Genomic DNA, 20,721 nt, shown 5'->3' on the forward strand with positions numbered 1-20,721 from the left:
TTATTGTAAATTGGCAAAAATGGATCTCATATGTCTCTACTATCAGACCGGATTTTAGGTGATCTCTGCTTGGACTGTGATTGACACTCATCTGTTTATTTTCATATTTGTTTTTTTTCTGGTGGTGTCTACCAGTCTCTTTATGTAAGTCTTTACTTTCCCCCCGAAGTCTTTGTACTTGTCTATAGGTCTTCATGTTCATTGTTGTTTATGTACAAAATCAATAAAACGTAAATAAAAAAAGAAAAGAAAAGTGCTATATAAATAAAGCATTATTATTATTATTATTATTATTATTATTATTATTATTATTATTATTATTATTATTATTACTATTATTATTATTATTATTATTATTATTATTATTATTATTATTACTATTATTATTATCAAACTGTTTTCTTCCTTTCTGTAAATTTTGTAGCTTTTTTTTGCTCAAAATCAGCACAGGAAAGTTTAACAGTGCATAGTTACCTTAGAATAGAACATGTATGATGCATGGCAAATGAAGAGAAAATTCATGCCACAGCAGGAAACCCAGAGCTGTAGATAGTCAACTATTAACCGAAGGGTCGCCGGTTCGAGTCCCAGTATGGACAAAGTTTGGCAAGTGGACTGGTGGCTGGAGAGGTGCTGGTTCACTTGCCTGGGCACCAAACCCCCAACTCCTCTGGGTGCGCTGGTTGACGGCAGTATCCTCACTCTGACATCTCTCCCTAAGCATGTTCACTGCATGTGTGTGCATTTGTATGTATATACCAAAAAAACTGTATGTGTAGCATGACCAAAAATAGCATGAGTGAAAAAATTGAATTTCCCCCCTGGGGATCAATAAAGTACCTTTCTTTCTTTCTATTCAGAACCCTGAAAACTGTCCCCTTATGAGTCAGCTGGTGAGGAAGCTAATCAGCCAGACTCCAGTCAGCACTGATCCAAAACACAACCAAATTAAACTCATCATGAAGCACTCCAAAGATCTGTATTTAGAACACTGGAGAAACCAAACAAAGACCCAAAGTAGAATGAATTATTATTTGACCCTAAGACTTTTTTATTTGCCACTGCCTTCCTATCTAAGCTCATTTTAACTCACTTTAAATTAAAATTTCAATGTAATTTTGAATATATTTCTAATTTTCCTTTTCTTTTCTGTTTTATTTTATTTGTCATTTTAATTATGATCTTTTATGCTTGTCTGAATGTTTCCAATGCTTTTAATGTTTTAATGTAAAGCACATTGAGTTGCCCTCGTGTATGAAATGCACTATACAAATAAAGCTGCCTTGCCTTGCCTTGCCTTGCCTTAACCGTGATTATAAATGATCTGAGTATCTGTACAGTGTCAGAGATACAAAACAAAGACGTATCCTGACCCAAATACAGGCTGAGTGACCACCAGCTAGCTGTAGAGACAGGGAGACACAGGCAGACATGGCTGTGCCCAGAGAGGAGCGTCTATGTGCTCACTGCTCTACAGGGGACATAGAGACAGAGATGCACTTCCTCCTCCACTGCAGCAAGTTCTCTTTACTAAGAGATTCCCACTACAGGGAAATTACTAAAATGGTACCAAACTTCCCAACATGAACCCCAGAAGAGAAAGTGTCAGTTCTCCTGGGGGAAGGGTCAGCAGCTCCTCTGGCTGCTAAATATGTGTCTGCCTGTCACAGCCTGAGGGACGCACCATCCCATAATATCTGATTTTAGGTGAAGGTTTTATGAGCATACCGCATCAAGTGAGGACATTGAATATAGTACTTAATATATATGTAATTATTACATATGTAATTAATATATATGGAATGTATGTGTATGAATTGTATGTGCTTTGGCAATAACATGTCTTTGTTCATGCCAATAAAGCAAATTTGAAAAGTCAAATTGAGGATGGCTAAATTCTAAGTAGCTGCCTAGTGTTATGAGTGTTGTTCACAGTCTTGACTTGCACAGACGGTTGTGACATAACCTGTCACAAGGCTAAATTTAAATTCTGTTGTGAAAAAAACCCCACCACCGTTCATTCTGTCCACTTACAGTTAACAAGGTGGGACTCACACTGTTTGAATCCACACTTAGATTTGAACACTAACAGATGGACCAAATCATGTAGAATAACCCACTTCACTTAAACATCAGCGATCAAATTTTAATACACATTAAAGAGGAACATTCCAAAAAAAAATACAGTCCGGGCATCAAGAGAGTATTTGACATACACTGCTTCAATGGTCAGTTAGCATACAGTTAATAATGGCCTCCAGGAGGCAGCACACACTGCTGGTAGCACGTCAGTGGTGGGTCAGTAAAGCTGAGATGGATATTAACAGTAAAACAAAGATGTAAGAAATACTTATCATTTCTTACTGGAGGAATAATGATCACAGCTAAAATAACTGATGATTCAAATCAGTCAACTTTATTCAGCTGATTCAAATAAAGCTCACAATCTCCCCTCAGGGGGATGTTATTGTTCCTTGTACGATCATCCAGGTCCAGTATGTTTGTAATGATCAAATACATACAAGTCTTTTTTTTTCTGTCTGTCTGTAATGCTGATACTTTGAAAACACATTCTGCCTTTCACAACCTTCTTTCTTCTACGGTGTCTCCTGCCACAGAGCGGACACAGGGCAGGGTGGAGGTGTTCAGTTTGGAGCGCAGCCCCTGGACCAGCCAGTGACCTCAGATTCACTTTTATTTCCTTTTCGCTCACTTGGAAAACTTTTGCATCTCTGGAAGAAATAAAGACAAAATCAGATTAGGTGAAGAGGGCAGGGCTGAAGACAGGGACATGTCCAGAGGAGTGGCCTGGGCCCAAAGGTGCTGATCCAGAATCCTGAAACCAAAAGCCCCTGGCAGGGACAGGGCTTCTGTCTAAATCAACTATTGGTGTACTCTGGTACACTAATTGGTTACTTTGAGCTAGCGTCCTTCTTTATAATCTTTACACAAATAGGCTTAGAAGTTTTGAATGTTGCTTTTTTGTTTTATTTGAAACTTTAAAAAATTAGATACAGTTATATAACATCTATTACATTCATCAACGTTAGTACTCAAAGTTGAAATCTAAAATAGGGGCAAATTACTCTTGTGTGTTGGCACACATACTTCATGCCAACCATCCAGGAGTCATGGCCGCAGGACATCTCAAATTGCCCCTGGAAGGTCATAAGACAAGTCATATAGGCTGAGTTTGCATTTTGAGTCTGGGTTACCTTTGTCAAGATCAACGACTTTAGGCTGAGAGTTCATGTGGACTTTCTCTTTCAGCAGGTTGTTCTTGTAGTCTAAAATCACACAGGAGAAAATCACAGTCAAGACAAAGCCAGTACTTATTCACAAACACAATCTCTCTCCTCCTTACTCACCAAATCTTTTCTCCTGCCCACTGCACATATTCACTTCAGAGATGTCCATCTCAAACTCCTCTGAGCTGCTCTGACTTCTGCTCGACCTGCGGCAGTGAAGAAGGGCGGTTGAGTGTGTGTTTAAGAGAGACTTCAATTTCACCCCTGTGTGTGTGTGTGTGTGTGTGTGTGTGTGTGTGTGTGTGTGTGTGTGTGTGTGTGTGTGTGTGTGTGTGTGTGTGTGTGTGTGTGTGTGTGTGTGTGTGTATTCTCGCTCACCTTACAGACACTTGAGGATGAAATTCTGAAAAACCCAAGATAAAAATATGAGTTTCAGAAGCATACATTCAATAAAAAACCACATGAATCATAAACACCATAGTCAGACTGGGATATTACATTCCTGACCTTTGGTTCTACGCCTGCGTGTGATAATGATGATGATGAGGATAATGAAGGCCAGGAGCAGGAAAGAAGTGAGGACGTATCCCAGCGGCAGGAGAAAGTGATGTCTCTGATCAGGCAGGATAACATTGATGACTCGTGGTGATTCAGCTTTAGTGGTGTCTGAGTAAGACAGAAGTTGTAGCAGTCAGCGTTTAGTATTAATCTGTTCTTCATCTATTCTCTCCCAAACAGACCAATGTGTCATCATGAGGTTTACAAATTTAGAAAGAAGAACCAGATGAGGCATGACACATCTCGTGAGTTACACAAGAACAATCTAATACTAACTTTCACTTCCTGTTTTCTTGATCCCATTTCAGAGGAACTCTCTGAAGCTATAGAAGCTTAGTCTCGTACTAAAGCTGCCGGTGTGTTTTGATATCTCCCGGGAATGACTTGGCTGACACGTTGTACTGTCATTTGTTTGTCCATACAATACCGTTTAATGTAGTTGTTGAAATAACAGGTCTTAAGCGAAACTCTGGTTTGCAGCACAAAACAATCCATTTATTGAATCACCGTACGAAGTGTTAGACAGCGTCCACAAGTTTCTCATTCATCTTACTTTAACATTACGATCATTAAGAAAACAAGTCATTTCTTAAAACAACCTAAGCCTCAATTTTCAAAAAATACTACATCAAAATGATTTCTCAACATGGGACAACATTCAAAATACTTGATTCAATGTCAAAACTGACCATAGCTTTCTGTATGAATTTGACTTGGCATCAGAATGTTGTCATGAAGAATGGATTAATATGCCTTATGTTCAATATTGATCTAGAAGTAAACACTTAGCTTACACTAACACTGTAAGCAGAATAACAGAAGAGTGCTCTCACTATATAAGAACTATGTAGGTATTAAAACAGAAACTAAGGAGTAAAAAAGTCTACAAATATCACACATTGAACATTCCCATAGGAAAATAAATGTAGAGAGGAGATCTCAAAAGTGTTTCATTTCTGTCTCCTAGACAACAATGAGATCTGTTTGAAAGCAAAATGAGACTATAGCTTATGTCTCCTGTTTCTCATTCTTGCCTCCAGAAAAAAAAGTTGTAAAAAGTCTCAGCTTAGTCTCCCTTTCAGTTCAAAAGGAGATCTGGTCAAAATCTGAAATGATTCTCAGGTATTTCTCAAGTGTTGTGACTCCTTTTGAGCTCAGGTGGAGAAATCAGGGAGCTCTCTCAATTGTCTCAATCTAACCTCATCCATTTGTTTTTGTCAGACTCAGTTTTTGTGTCTCAAGTTGAGCTCAGATGGAGCAAAGAAAGAGCCTGAGCTCATCTTTTCATGGACATTTATAGTGCCCTGCAAAATTAAGATTTCAATGTGATTGTCCACAAACTTACAATTCTCATTAAAACATTTGAACCACTTGCAAGATCAGCTATTTAGATGTGAAATGATCTCTTCTTTGACTTCACAATATGGTCCTTCCTTTACAAGTCTGTTTGGAACAAAACAACTTAGATAGAAGATAGAGATTTCATACCAGGTATGACAGACCATTTATTTAAAACATGGGCCGCAAAAGGGCTGACCAGATTTAGCCAGATTATTACAATTAAAGGGGTGGATTCTTTTGGGCGCTGGTGGACTAGTGGTCTAGGCACCCCACATACAGAGGCTACAGTCCTCATCGCAAGGGTCGCCGGTTTGATTCCCGGCCGATCGACCATTTCCTGCATGTATACCCCCGCTCACTACTCCCCACATTTCCTGTCTCTCTTCAGCTGTCCTGTCAAATAAAGGCAAAAAGGAAAAAAATATAATTTAAAAAAAGAAAATTAGCCATTAATGAGATCTCTCATTTAAGTCTCAAATAAGACTCATGTCATGGTCTCAACTATTTCTCCTAGTGAATTTTAGGAGAAACTAATGAGAACAATTTGAAACTTGAATGAGGCTGAAATGAGAATCTCAATTTTGTCTCCAGAGACTTAGAAGAGAAAGCCTTGAGCAGTAACATTTTCCTCTGGGTTTCTATTCTGGTAAACACTTATCTTCTGCACTGCATGCAGAGAAGTATTCAAACATTGATCCAATCAGAGTGTCTCTTGCAGCACATGGCATTGTAAAGGTTGGTCACTCCAGTCACTATAAGGGGTTTCCTGTGCATTTGTGCAGGGGCCATATTTACATCTAGTTGTATCAACAAGGAAATCTATGTTACCTGAACGAGTCTGGTTGGACTGATTAGTTGGACATTACCTCAGCTCACTTCAGAAAGTGAGCTGAGGTAACTAAAACCTAAAATCCTAATAAATTGCCAAAAAAGTAGTTGGTATCGTATCGAATCATAAAAGTGTGGTATCGCCCAGCCCTACTACCTAGACCAAAACTGTCTCTGAACCAGGGTTTTCATCAGGTCTAACTTACAGCCAAGACTAACCAAAAACTTGTGTAGTGCTGTGTAGCATAGTTAGCATGCTAACACATTAAACCTAGTTTTAACAGATACACTTCCAAATGTAGTATGTTTAGCATTATCACGTTTATTTCAGACACAGCCAAGGGCTCTCAAACAGCTGAACAAAGAAGCTAACAGGGATGCTAACAGTCAACGTATGCCTCTGGTTATATTGCAGTGGGTGCAGGCTTAAAAATGTAACCATAATGTAGAGATGGTTAATCTTGTTTCTGTTGGTCTTTTTGGCCTCTTTGGTTCAGAAAAGGGCATCACTTTTCATTTAAGTCAATTTCATAACTAGCTCAAAGTACTCACAGGGGTTTATTGAATCAGGTGTTTAGTTTTTGATACTGTGTGTTTGCAGTGACAGGCCAAAATTGATGCTGGTAGACTAACACTTAGTAACACTCAGGCTTACTGGGAGAGAATTCTTTCAATGCCCAATGAAAATCATTTTGGGTCCATGCAGGTGGCTCAAATGCAGACATTTGTTGTTGCATGTGTTTGGTTAATGCAACATAAGCTCTAACACCTCACTAATTACTTTCTACATATGTTTTTTTTGACGTAATGACTTTTCCTGGCTGGAAAAAAAAAAATGCTGATAAAATTTCCAGGGCTGGTGAGACATAATTAGGCAGTCAGCATTAGGTGATGTGTGCGGTTCTGTGGCGTGTTGAAAAGCAGAGGAGGACGAGGGGACGCCTGGTTTCATTTTGCCTTGTTGAAAAAAAAAAAAAGTGCAAGGCAAGAAGCAGCTGTGCAGACCTCAGACTCGACAGACTTGAGCCAGAATGAGATCCAGACAGAGAGTCATGCTGTGATTTACTTTTCCTGGCAGTAAAACACAGAGAAGTGAAGAGAGGAAGAGGAGTGAAGAGGAGACAGAGCAGGGTGGAACAGAGGAGCAGAGCCAAGGGAGAGGAAGGGGACGCGGGTGAGATGTTTCTCCAGAGGCCTGCCTCACAAAACCAAGTTAGAAAAGACCTCGCCCTGAGATCTTAACACAAGAACTTTCAGCACAGCTGCAGCTTACATGAAAACAACATGTTCATTAACATAATATATCCTCCAATCCATTTGTTTAGTTTACAACATTTTCTCCTGACTCGTGCCAAAATTGGAACATGTGTGTTTGTGTTTAGACTGGCTGCCCTGTTCTCTTCTTACCCAAACTCCACTGAAAAATTACTCTGATGGATGGGAAGGAGGGAGGACTGACCTACATCTTTCTTTCCTCTATTTCATCAACACTCTCCTCGCCCCCTCCCCTCTCTCTCTCTCTCTCTCTCTCTCTCTCTCTTCTTCTACCTCTCTGTCTGTCTGGTGTTGCCAGATGTGGCACAGATGATGCAAACTTCCTCCTTTCATCCACAAACTATCCCAAGAGTTCTCTTTTTTTTAAAAAAGGAATGTCAGCAAAGAACTGGGAGAGCAATGGAAAGAAGGATCATGTCAAAAATAAACAAACCTGAGCATGTGGGATCCTCAAAGAAGGAGGAAAAAGGAAAGAGGGCAGGAGACGAAGGAAGGCTGAGACTCCTCCAGAATGTCAGGAGAGAGCCAGAGTCAACAGGGCAGCAGACAGGCATAGAGGGCACAACAAGAAAAGATAAGACAGCAAAATACTGCAGGAGGAAGAAACTGTACAGCATTACTACTGTGCTGGAGATAAATCAGTTATACATCTTGTTTCAAACCAGTAAAAAATTACCATGGTGCAATCCTGCTGTATTATTACAGCGCTGAGAGCGGAGGATTATTTGTGTGGGCAGAAGCTGGACTTCAGTCCTTTGACTGAATCTGAGAGATTCCATTGAAATGAGCTCGGACTTGGCATGCTCTTTTGAGCACACATACACACACATGCACCCCCCCCCCCACACACACATTAAGGGACTCTGCCTCTAGCATTCAGCGTTTCTAAACCTCTCTCAATGATTTTCCCACATTGATATATCTGCCATTACCATCTTTGCCTCCGTCCTGGAAACACAGATGCACGCACCAGAAATGCTCTCATTCTCCAAAAATTCTAGGAAGCAGCTTGCATGCCAACAGGACTCTCCTCTCCTCTCCTCTCCTCTCCTGTGCTTTTTAAAATCTATTCTGCATAATTTTAAGGACACTTCAAAGCAGAGAAATGTTGACTACACAACTGATGGATCACAGCAGATCAGCAGACCATTTTAGACAACACACTTGGGGGGGAAATTAGCAGTAAAAATGTGTCTTTCCTTTAAAGGGAAACATCTAAGAGAGCAATGGGTTGAGATGGAGGTGAGAGGCGATGAGGGTAGGGATTGGAGGACTGGGTTTGGAGGGAGTGTGTGAGGTTTCAGGGGTCTGGCGTCAGACAAGCTGACAGTGCAAGAAAAAAATCTATCATGAAACAAACAGAAGTAAGATTTCCCCCCGCTCATCTCATCTCGGCTTCCTCTGCTGTTACATTGCTCTGAGGAGAGTTTTAGGGGAGCATAGACAGCATGTGTGAGGACAAAATGAAAAAGCACGGGGGGGAAAAACAGATGTTTGTGAAGTTTGTTCCTCTTAAGTGTACACTTGGTAATTCAAATCCATACAAATGTATAAAACATCCTCTGTTGAGGCACTCACACTGGCCTCTAACTAGGACAGGAAGAGAGGTCTGTGTTTGTACAGTGGTGTGTGTGTGTGTGCTACCTTTGTCTTCACTGGGCAGTGCTTTGGCTGGCAGGGTGGGCTGTATCACAGTTCGTTCCACCGTGACCTGAAACTCTCTTCTCTCATGGAGGCCGCAGTAGTGATGGTGGAGGTGGCAGGAATACTTCCCCTGGTCTGTGGGCTGTATGTTAAATGAGGACATTAAATCATCCATATACAGTATACAACCATCGCCCTCAGATAAAGCAATGGGTGATCCAAACATGCAAACAACAACATCCAAAGCAGAAGTTCAAAATTCAATAAAAGATTTGCTTAATAAGACAAGACAGCAAATTAATCCAGGTTCAACATGTTTCTAGTTTTGCAAAAGATTTACCCAGTGTTTGGTTTTGACATAAACACTAACCATAATTTAACATCTGTCAAACCCAATGTTGGGTTTTGATATCAAACTGGTATTCCTATCCAACCAGAAATGCAATGACTGATCAGCAAGGGAGTCTGCCTTCAACCAAGCTGTGGGTTTTAATGCAAATCCCAAATTCACATCAAAGCATAGTTCTACATCTGTTCAACATTTGACATTAACTTCTCCCTACAGGGTTTCCCATCCGTTTTCTATATCCAACCATAATTCACAGCTTTCTAACAATAGTCAATGTCAGCATGTTGTTGGGTTGTTGTCACAACATGATTTTCATATGGATTTTTTGGGTATGTAAGATACTGCAGCTAGAGTGGGTAGTGGTGATAAGAACCAACAGTGTTTGGCAGACTGTAATTCTTGTTGGAAATGTCTATCATTGGAAAGACATTTCATTTTGGATGGATATGATTGAACTGAGGCCCGATATTTTAAACCAGATTCAACATCTTTCAAATGTTTTCATTTTCATCACAGCGTTGGGGTTTGTTGCAACACAGTAGACACTGTTTTGGACACGTCTGTCCAATGCCCAATGTTGAGTTTTCAAGCATACTCAGAAATTGATTGTCAACCAAAAATCAAAGTCTGTCTTACGTTAGTAGACGTCTACCCACTGTTGGGGCACACAGGCATCATCATTTTTGCTCTTAATTAATGCAGGTGCTCTCAAAACCCGATCCTGCCAACAACGCCAATTTTTGGGGTATGTAAGGTACTGTAGCTAGAGTGGGTCAGGGTGATAAGAAGAGGAGTAAGTTATGGATAGGTACGTTTGAGTTATCAGGTGTGAGAGTAGCACTGTCAACAATGAAGAGGTTCAAACAATGATCTCTCTGGTACACAACAGATGTATTGTTCTTGTGTCAGATGTTCTAAGATTGCACCAGTTAAAACCCACTTTTAGCAAAGACATTTTATTGTTTTATTTATCTTAAGTGGGTTTTAACTGGTGCAATTTTAGAACATCTGACACAAGAAAAACAACTCTGTTTTGCACCAGAGAGATCATTGTTTGAACCTCTTTATTGTTGCCAGTGCTGCTCTCATACCTGATAACTCAAACGTACTAGGGATGACCACAATTAATTGATTATCGATTAGTTGATTGTTAAGAAATTACTCAAAACACGCATTTTTGTTATCAATTTTCCGTCACGTGGAACAAACATCATGTGGTCTCATATTACACTCATCTATCAGGGAGGTGTTTTAAGTTTAAAGCATGTTTGGATGTGATTCAGTTGTTAAAGGTGTTGCGCACAGCGGAGAGGCTCTGCTGGCGGCTGCGGCTGCGCGTCAGGTCTCCCCGTGCGCTTTTTAAAAAGAGGATCAATACAAAACTGCTGCCAACAACGACACGGACAAGAAGGTTCACAACTATAAACAGGACATTTCCCACCTTTGGATAAGAAGGCAACAGACAGGTGGGAAATTCAGGTACACTACGTTTACAGACCAGCAACATCAGAGCCATCTGAGCTTTTCTGCAGCTGGACTGATTATGACCCGGTTGCGCTCCCGGCTGACACCTGACCAAATACACGTTTATTTTTCTCAATAAGAACGAGTAGACAGAAAACTGGACACTGGGAGTCTAAAGTAATTTTCTGTTAGTAGTCTCAGCCTTCACTTTATAAGATTATGTCCGCGGAGAATATTTTAATGAGCCTGATCGTTGATATTCTGCGTGTCAAACATGTACCAGTATTCAATCCTGTCAGTTATATGCATGTTGTTGCTATAGAAAATATAATTTAGGGGGAAGACAATGTATTTGGCCTTTTTTTTTGACGTAAGAATAATAATGTTTTTTTTTTATCAATTAATCGATAATTGATCGTTAACATTTCCAAAGATGGATCACGGAAAATACTTAAAATGTACATCCCTAAAACGTACCTATCCATAACTTACTCCTCTTCTTATCACCCTGACCCACTCTAGCTACATTACCTTACATACCCAAAAAATTGGCGTTGTTGGCAGGATCGGGTTTTGAGAGCACCTGCATTAATTAAGAGCAAAAATGATGATGCCTGTGTGCCCCAACAGTGGGTAGACGTCTACTAACGTAAGACAGACTTTGATTTTTGGTTGACAATCAATTTCTGAGTATGCTTGAAAACTCAACATTGGGTGTTGGACAGACGTTGAAAAATGGTTGAATATGGATACTGTGTTGCAACAAACCCCAACGCAGTGATGAAAATGACAACATTTGAAAGATGTTGAATCTGGTTTAAAATATCAGGCCTCAGTTCAATCATATCCATCCAAAATTAAATGTCTTTCCAATGATAGACATTTCCAACAAGAATTACAGTCTGCCAAACACTGTTGGTTGTCATCACAACCCAACATTGGGTTGACATCAGAACAAGGTTGACAATCAACTGAGAGCCACTAGCATAGGAGCCTCATGAGCTTGAACTTAGCCCACATTTTCTGATTCATGAGGTCTACCAAAAGCATTGGGACCATTGAAATTCCTAGAATATGACCCTCTCTGCAGGCCTGTGCTACAGTTGATAAATAAAGACTGAAGGGATGTGTCTTGTTACTTGTTCTGTTTGTTACTGTTTTTATAAATGTGTGTAATTTCTCGATGGTGGCAGACAAAGACAAGAGCTCCAGCACTACCAGAGTTCAATGTTTTCTAATGTTACTAGTCAAGACTTTGATAACAGTGCATGGAGACACCCATTTAGGCTAAGTGTGATTCTTGTCATAGCAGTTTACTTTCACAATGTGTACTAAAATTAGTTGGGCCCCTGTGGTGTTTTCTGTTATGTAACTCTCTGTTGACTCACACACACACACACACACACACACACACCTGCAAATCAGAAATAGTAAGGGAAAAGTCCCCCTCTGAAAAAGCTTGGTTGCTAATGTTCATCTTCCTCTGTAGGAACAGTGGTCCATAGCTACGCTGTTCTCCAGAGGCGTACAAGTCAACCAGTCGATCTGCGCGGTCATGGCGGACTCCTGGAGACTGTCTGTCCCAGTGGACCACCTGAAAGCCACCAAGGTAGAGAGTAAGTAAGATTTATTTATAGAGCACCTCTCAAGAACAGAAGTCACAAGGTGCTTTACAACAACAACAATAGAAAAACATTAAAAGGCAAAACAGTGTTTGCAAATACACAAAAACATTACATAAAAAAAAACAGACAGATTAAACAAAGGCAAGTCTAAACAGATGGGTCTTCAACTGCTTTTTAAACATGTCCACAGTGTCCACAGATCTCAGTTCCAGAGGGACACTGTTCCAGAGTTGAGGACCAACAACCTGGAAAGCAGAGTCCCCTTGTATGTGGCACAACCAATAAACCCTGATCAGAGGACCTCAGAGACCTGCTGGAGTTATAAGGCTTCAGCAGCTCCCTAATGTAGACTGGAGCCTGTCCACTGAGCGCTCTGTACACAACAACAAGGATTTTAAACTGGATCCTACATTTGACTGGAAACCAATGCAAAGAAATGAGGATTGGTGTAACATGAGATCTCCTTGATGATTTGGTCAGCGGTTTAGCAGCAGCATTTTAGGCTGTTCTATTTCTCATTCAATATGATATATTCATCTTAACAGAAGCACCTTGACTAGCATTCCAAATGAAACAACAAAAACATGCTGATGCAGTCCACACACCTGCTGGTCTTCCTCCTCATTGCTCCAGTCAGTCCACACATTGCGCCGATTGATGCACGGCAGAACCGCAGTGCTGCCAAGTAACACCACAAACACTGCTTTTTGTCCATCCCAGTAGCGCTGTTCCTTACGGCCTTCAAAGTGAATGTGCAGAAGACAAAGTCAGCTTTAAAGGTGACATATCATGCAAAATGGACTTTTTAATGGTTCTTTACCTGAAATATGTGTCCCTGGCATGTCTACAAACCCCCCGAGAATGAAAAAAATCCATTCTGCCCCTGTTCTGATTTCTCCACCTTTCTATAAATGTGTGTGAAACGAGCCGTTTCAGACTTCTGTGTTTTTGTTACGTAACAACAATATCCGGTCTGTCACGGAGTCGGAGCTCGGAGCTTATTCAGCCCATAGACTGTATAAAATAATACTGAATCCCTCCTCCGTTTTTCATTACCTGCACAATTGTGTGCTAACAAGGAGCTTAGGAGGGAGGCATGCTAGTTGTAGGCTGTCTTAATGAACACAAAGGTCGGTTTTACTCCCCACGTCTGCAGATTTGAAGATCTAGTGGATGATTTTTATTTGTCATGGATAAGTGCTAGCGCTAGTTAGCATAGCCACATAGCTACATCTTCATAGCTGTAGCTGTAGCTGTGTACCAAGACACACGTCGACATGCTGACAAATAAAACAACAAGAAACACAGAATCTGTGACCAATCCTTCAGAAAGGTCCTGCTACAGGCGCCTCTCCGTCAGGATCAGATTCTGGATCAGATTCAGAGGGTTGAAGTAACGCGGGTCTGTGAGCAGCCGTGTATATTCAGCCAACATGTAAACATTAGATCAACGTGCTGGAGAGCCGACGCACATCCACTTCCTGAGGGGGCGTGGTCAGAGGGAAAACAGAGTGTTCTGAGGAGGACTGAAGAAGAGGGTTTTTCAGGCATGCCAAAATCTGATTTCAAAGTGTTTTTTTGAGCAATAAACTTTAAAGACATGTTTTGGGGACCTCTTAGGCCAATATATATTGATGAAAAAAGCGTGATATGTCACCTTTAACACCAGTTTGTGCTACAGTTGCTTAAACGCTATACTGTGTAATACTTACGAGACTTAGTCACATTGAGCTGCACTCGGATGGTCTCGTACAGGTGGCAGTAGAGGTGGTGGAGATTACAGGAGTAAAGTCCTCTGTCATTCATAGTCACGTCTGTCAGCAGATACAAAGCAGTTAGAAACATGGTGATTCCATTAGAGCCATTATTCCATATTTATTACATAGAATACTGTTTGTACCATGAGACTATAAATCTGTTTGTTTGTCAAAATTACAGCACTGGATAGTGGAACCATTTAGAGCTAGACTTTTTTAAAATCCTTTCTGATTGATGCAGCAGATGTGTGTGAAGATCTGAGTACTGTAAAAAAAAAAGAAGTTGATTCTGTTCAGCTGTTTGGTAATAAAACATTGTAGACAAGCAACAAACAAGAATGCAAAAAAAAAAAAAGCATGTGCATGTTTGGGTTCTCCACAAGAAGGAATGCACCAGTGGGGGACAGTTTTAAGAGCTGGCATGGTTTATGACTTAGTCTGAAACAAAGCCCATTATCCTACCAACCTCAAAATAACTAAAATTAGGCTTTTGGCTAAAATGATGATGAGCTGATTTGCATTAAGATCTGGCTTACCACATCTGCTGAAACATTCCCTCAGCTAATCCTCTTTTCAGCTGTATTACTTTGGCAAGAGTGCAACTAGAAAATTGTTTAGTATGAGCAATTTGGTCCTGTTGGAGACCAAATATTAAAAACACATAAAGCAAAGCTGTAACTAATCAGACAGGAAGTTAACCAATCAGAAAACAGACATGTGAGTCACATTTTTATATGCTGATGATTCGACTTTGTTCTGTGCATCACCGACATCAGTGGAGTTGAAAGAGAATCTAAAAACTGAGTTGCTCTTCATTGTTAAATGGGTTAAATTGAACAAATTGGTACTGAACATTGACAAAACTAAATGTATTTACTAGGAGGAATGTTCTTGCTAATGCCACTGCGCTTAACTTGTCAATAGACGGCATATCTGTGGAGCAGGTTTCCAAAAGCAAATTACTCAGTGTTAAAATAGATAATGTACTGTCCTGTTCTGACCAGATCGATTATATTGTCTCCAGGAAGGGACAAGGAAAAGCTAATTCAAGGAAATCTTCTGGATTTGTTCCACCTTCTGTCATGAAAGATGTTGTTAGGTCACTTATTCTGTCACACATTGAGTACTGTCTGCTTATCTGGTGAAGTGCTTCTGAAAAACATCTAAAAAAAACTTCAAGTTGTTCAAAATCCAGCCGCCAGATTGGCTCTGAACTGTTCTTTTTGTACTAATGTGCTTGAGATGCATAGAAGATTATATTGGCTAACTGTGGAGGCTAAATCCTGTCATTTATGCAAACTGTTATATGGAACAACACACCACAGTTCTTTTGTAATATACTCAAATATTCTGGTTTTAATCACAGGTATACGCAGGGGCGTTGCGAGGCATAAAGCTCTACTGGGGCTTACTACTATATCCCCTTCCACACACACACACACACACACACACACATTTTATGGGCAGGTGTTTTCTCGGGCTCTCTAAAGAGATCCAGAGCTTTTATCCAGTTAGTGAAACCAGTGCTCACAATGTGTCATGTTTCATGTGTTTACAAAGCTGCATCTCTATTTACAGAATATTATAACCAGGGAAAGCTTTCAAACCATTCTGAATTAAATGATCGTTTTTTTAACCCAAAGCAGTGCTGGGGATAGTGGGACTTCACTTGTTTAGGACCATCATGCTTTCCCCCTAAGTCACTATGTCCCCTCCTTCTTTGTGGATGCTGGTTTTTGCTCTTGCCCCTATAGACTAATGTCATCTGTTTCTGCTCCCTCGTCATCTTCATGTCTGTCATCTTGGGGCCGTCTCTCCTGACTTGTTTCACCCTTCTCTTGCCTGTCAGTCTCACTTTCACTTTGCCTCGACCACTCATGCACCTCAGTCTCTCCTCCTCCTCCTCCCTCTCCTCCTCCAGCACCTTGATCCTCATTCTCTGCAGCAGCAAAATCATTTTTTACTCCGGCCCACCGGGAAAACTCCCATTACTCCCAATGGGCAGTCTGCCCCTGATACTGGGGCACAGCTGATTTATACTGAGGCATGTGCCCCAGTAAAGGGGGTCTGGCGACGCCCCTGGGTATACGACATGTCATGTGAGCACTGGTCATCTGCTAACACCAAGTCCTAGAACTAACTGTATGATGAGATCTGTTCTTTTTAGAGCAGGGGTGTCCAAAGTACGGCCCAGGGGCCAATCACGGCCCAAGGTCCATTTATTTATGGCTCCAAGCTTCCATCTTAAAATGTGTTATTTCTAGCAAAGAAATTAATCACCTTCTGAATCATCTGTACATTTGCAGTTTCTTTCAAGCGCACAAACAAAATTAAAGTCAATCCAGAAACATCTCTAAAAGCTTCATATGGACTACTTTTATAAAGCCAAAGCTCAAAGGAGGAAACACAAGAACTCTTAAAGCTGACAGGTTTTCAAATTAATGTTTTTATCATGATGTGAAAATGTTCTTGGGGGACAGAGCTTTCTCTGTCGCCGCCCCCACCCTCTGGAACGCCGTACCACTTAACATTCGAAACTGCCCCAACCTGTCCACCTTCAAAACATTCACCAAAACCACCTATTTAGAACTGCTTTGAACGTATGACTGCTTTTAAATGTATTTTATTCATGTTTTTATTATTCTGTTGTTTTATATGATGTTTTATCCTCTGTGCAGCGTCTTTGAGTTTTTAGAAAAGCGCTTTATAAATAAAATGTATTATTATTATTATTGATGAACACTGAAAGTTCAGAAGACACAATAGAGGACACAAGACAAGATCAAAATTATGAAATTGTGCAGAAAAGGCAAAATGTGGTGCTTAAAAATAGTTCAGAATTATTTAGGACAAGAATTATTTAGTTCTTAAATTGTTGTCTGCTGGTCAGGAGAGTCTTAAAAACAACCTGTAAAAGAAGTGTGATGAAATCCAGATTGTGATCCTGCCATAGAAAAATAATGATATAATATTTTTTCCCACATTGCCCGACTCTAATGAAAAACATTTTCCTCCAGAAGAAGATAAAGTTTGCTAATGTTTACATGGCTTGTGGAGAACTGAGCACTACCTAGTTACTGATTTATTGAGAAAAAATGTAAAATAATTGTTATTAAATAGAGAGTTCATTATGAACTCTCTATTTAATAACAATTATTTTACTTTTTTTCTCAATATAACAGAGAAAAGGTTATATATTATATAACTTCTATGATTCCTAAGTCTCAGTAGGAGCCACTGGCCCTGAGGTATTCTGAAAACATCAAATGTGGCCCTCCTTGAAAAAAGTTTGGACACGACTGTTTTAGAGGTTCCTCTGCCTGGAATCAACTCTCCACTAACATGAGATCAAAAACAGATTTTCTTTTAAAAAGTCACTGAAACAAATGCTGATAAATTCCTCATAGACGTTGTTATGTAATCACTGTTTTGAAAGTCTTTTTTTTATTCCTTTGTGGTGCCATGTGTTTGTGACAATTTCGTTTTTGTTTCCATTATTTGTAGTTTAATGCTACTTATCATTTATTTGCTCAGATACTTTTCATTTTCATTCTTGATTTTTAGAATTGGCTGCTATTGCATCTTTGTTTTATGGATAATGTGTGATTTTAAATAATTTTCTTGTTCTTGTTTTGTTGTGTGGACCCCATAGACTAGCAACCACAATGTGGAAGCTAATGGGGATCCTAATAAATAAAGAATAAAGAATAAAATGAGAGACCAGTTCAATAACAAATAACTGAAATCACAGACAATGAGTGTGACCTTTTATGACCAGGGAGAAGTTCCCATCTTTGAAGGCTTTTTGGCTGAGGCTGACCCTGCCCAGGTTGTAGGAGTTGTAGACCCTCTGGTCTCCTGCTGAGAACATGTCCACCACCCTCTCCATGGCGTAGTCTGGCTCAGCCCGATACAGGTCCCAGTGGACCACCCTCTGCCTGTCCCGCACCTCGTCTCTGGTCCACACCATGCGGCCACTCACACACTGGAGCAACACACTGGACCCAGCAGGGGCACTCACATTGTACCCTGCCACCACCACACTGCTGCTGCTGTCAGCCTGAGCAGACACTGAAGAGACAGAGAGGGGCTGGAGTTTACACACTAGGATGATGAGTGTTTTCCAAAATCACTCAAAAGAAAAATGCAAAGATGTGAATAATAACTGCATATGTAGACGCACAGACACAGAGAGAAACATACCTGCAGCGAAGAGGCAGGCCACTGGGACTGAAACAGAAACAAGGTAACAGTGAACAGGATAATGACTTTAGCAGACCCTGTTAGACTTGCACTGAATGTTGCTTTGAAAGAAAATACTGTTGTTGGAAGTAAGGCTTTTTAAACTTTGATTAAATTACAGCTGAATTTGATTCAACAATTTAACAACAGACTTACACTGCCTTTTTTTTTTCAAAGCTGCACACCCAGATGAAAATTTTACTGCTAAAGGCTTTCTCTTCTAAGTCTCTGGAGACAAAATTGATATTCTCACTTCAGCTTCATTCAAGTTTCAAATTGTTCTCATTGGTTTCTCATTAGTTTCTCCTAAAATTCACTAGGAGAAATAGTTGAGACCATGACATGAGTCTTATTTGAGACTTAAATGAGAGATCTCATTAATGGCTCATTTTCTTCTCTTTTTTTTAAATTATATTTTTAGACTTTTTGCCTTTATTTGACAGGACAGCTGAAGAGAGACAGGAAATGTGGGGAGTAGTGAGCGGGGGAAGACATGCAGGAAATAATTGACCGGCCAGGAATCGAACCAGCAACCCCTGCAACAAGGACTGTAGCCTCTGTATGTGGGTCGCTTAGACCGCTAGGCCACCAGTGCCCAAAAGAATCCACCTCTTTAATTGTAATAATCTGGATAAATCTGGTCAGCCCTTTTGTGGCCCATATTTTAAATAAATGGTCTGTCATACCTGGTATGAAATCTCTATCTTTTGCAATTTCTCTCAAATCCACTAAATCTTTGTGAAGTTGTTTTGTTCCAAACAGACTTGTAAAGGAATGACCATATTGTGAAGTCTAAGAAGAGATCATTTCACATCTAAATATCTGATCTTGCAAGTGGTTCAAATGTTTTAATGAGAATTGTAAGTTTGTGGACAATTACAGTGAAATCTTAATTTTGCAGGGCATCAATAAATGTTCATGAAAAGATGAGCTCAGGCTCTTTCTTTGCTCCATCTGAGCTCAACTTGAGACACAAAAACTGAGTCTGACAAAAACAAATGGATGAGGTTAGATTGAGACAGTTGAGAGAGCTCCCTGATTTCTCCACCTGAGCTCAAAAGGAGTCACAACACTTGAGAAATACCTGAGAATCATTTCAGATTGTGACCAGATCTCCTTTTGAACTGAAAGGGAGACTAAGCTGAGACTTTTTACAACTTTTTTCTGGAGGCAAGAATGAGAAACAGGAGACATAAGCTGTAGTCTCATTTTGCTTTCAAACAGATCTCATTGTTGTCTAAGAGACATAAATGAAACACTTTTGAGATCTCCTCTCTAAATGTATTTTCCTATGGGCATGTATGTTGTCTACTTTTGTCATATGTCTGCCTAGCTTTGTGTTTGTGTTTGTGTTTGCACCAACACTCTGACACAAATGAACATCCTTATGAATAAATAAAGTTATTTGAAGTTTAAGTTGAAGACCATTTAATGCAGGTTTTTTTTCTTGAAGTAATGCAACTATTAGTTGAAGCTGATCTCAAACTAATAGGCTACACTAGGTTGTTCAGGGAATATCTGTCTTGATGCTTCCTCAGTAAAAGTCATCAGACAAGAATGTGTCTGTGTGTGAACTTGATGCATAAGGTGAACAGGAGGGAAGCATTAAGTCTGGTTTTAACATCATCTTGAAAATGTTTGGATAGATAAGTCTCAAGGCTGCATGTCAGCAGGCAATCTAAAATGTTAAATACTTGTGTTAAAGTCAATAACATTTAGGTAAGTCTACAGAAACTGAAAAGGGAAGTGTGAAAAAAATATAAATATCCTATAACCAGCTTTACTTTTTAATATTTTCCAACAAGTATGCTACCTTTAGTTAATAACACTTGTTATGCATGCATACTCATTGCTCAAACCTGGGGTTTATGTAGGCTAAAACATTTTTACATAATCCAAACTCCAGTCTACTTACTGTGGATCAAGAGGAGAGCATGAAAACCAAAGTCCTCCCTCTGGGCCTTCATGTTGACAATGTCAAAGGTACAGGAAGGAGACTTGTTAAGGCTGCACACCTGGCAGACTGTCCTAAGGATGAAAGAACACGAGTTGTTTATCCATCAACAGCAGCAGGAGGACTTGAGTTGTTTGAAGTTTGGAGAATAAAGGAGAAACAACTGGGAGCGCCACGTTTGGGCTTCAACAACAGAACCGACACGATACCGAACTGAACTGATCCCACCCGGGAAATGAAACCCGAAACCACCACCGGCCTGCATTTCCACCCACCTCCTCCTCCTTCTTCTTCTCTAAGCTTAGAAACTTTGTTGCACTGTAAATTGACATCTTAACAAGACCAGGAGGATAACTGTATTACAAAGCAAGTCTTCTTTGCTTTTACTTCACACCACTCAAAATGCCATGCTGCTTTTACTGTAAAATATTAACTC

The 20,721-nt window shown here is 40.1% G+C and overlaps 1 protein-coding gene across 1 annotated transcript; it reads right to left on the reverse strand.

Moving 5' to 3' along the window:
- Positions 1 to 2,125: 2,125 nt before the first annotated feature.
- On the reverse strand, positions 2,126 to 20,522 carry LOC117823310 (matrix remodeling-associated protein 8-like). Its single transcript, XM_034698493.1, has 12 exons — positions 20,247 to 20,522; positions 18,293 to 18,319; positions 17,855 to 18,160; positions 14,045 to 14,146; positions 12,938 to 13,071; positions 12,122 to 12,301; positions 8,895 to 9,036; positions 3,756 to 3,914; positions 3,627 to 3,651; positions 3,369 to 3,454; positions 3,216 to 3,287; positions 2,126 to 2,732 (listed from the first exon to the last, which is right to left on the reverse strand). The coding sequence occupies exons 1-12, from the start codon at positions 20,296 to 20,298 to the stop codon at positions 2,710 to 2,712; spliced, it is 1,308 nt and encodes a 435-aa protein (XP_034554384.1). The 5' UTR covers positions 20,299 to 20,522; the 3' UTR covers positions 2,126 to 2,709.
- Between the last annotated feature and the right edge of the window lie 199 nt (positions 20,523 to 20,721).

Source organism: Notolabrus celidotus, chromosome 1 (assembly GCF_009762535.1).
Source record: "Notolabrus celidotus isolate fNotCel1 chromosome 1, fNotCel1.pri, whole genome shotgun sequence".
NCBI classification, from domain to species: Eukaryota; Metazoa; Chordata; class Actinopteri; order Labriformes; family Labridae; genus Notolabrus; species Notolabrus celidotus.

Bases quoted from the DNA above. Each gene is read 5' to 3' on its own strand.
- LOC117823310 (XM_034698493.1), bottom strand. From the start codon at position 20,298: ATGAAGGCCCAGAGGGAGGACTTTGGTTTTCATGCTCTCCTCTTGATC. The intron at 12,302-12,937 runs GTGTGTGGACTG...GGTGGCTTTCAG, and splicing joins ATGAGGAGGAAGACCAGCAG to GTGGTCCACTGGGACAGACA. The intron at 3,288-3,368 runs GTGAGTAAGGAG...GTGTGATTTTAG, and splicing joins TGGGCAGGAGAAAAGATTTG to ACTACAAGAACAACCTGCTG.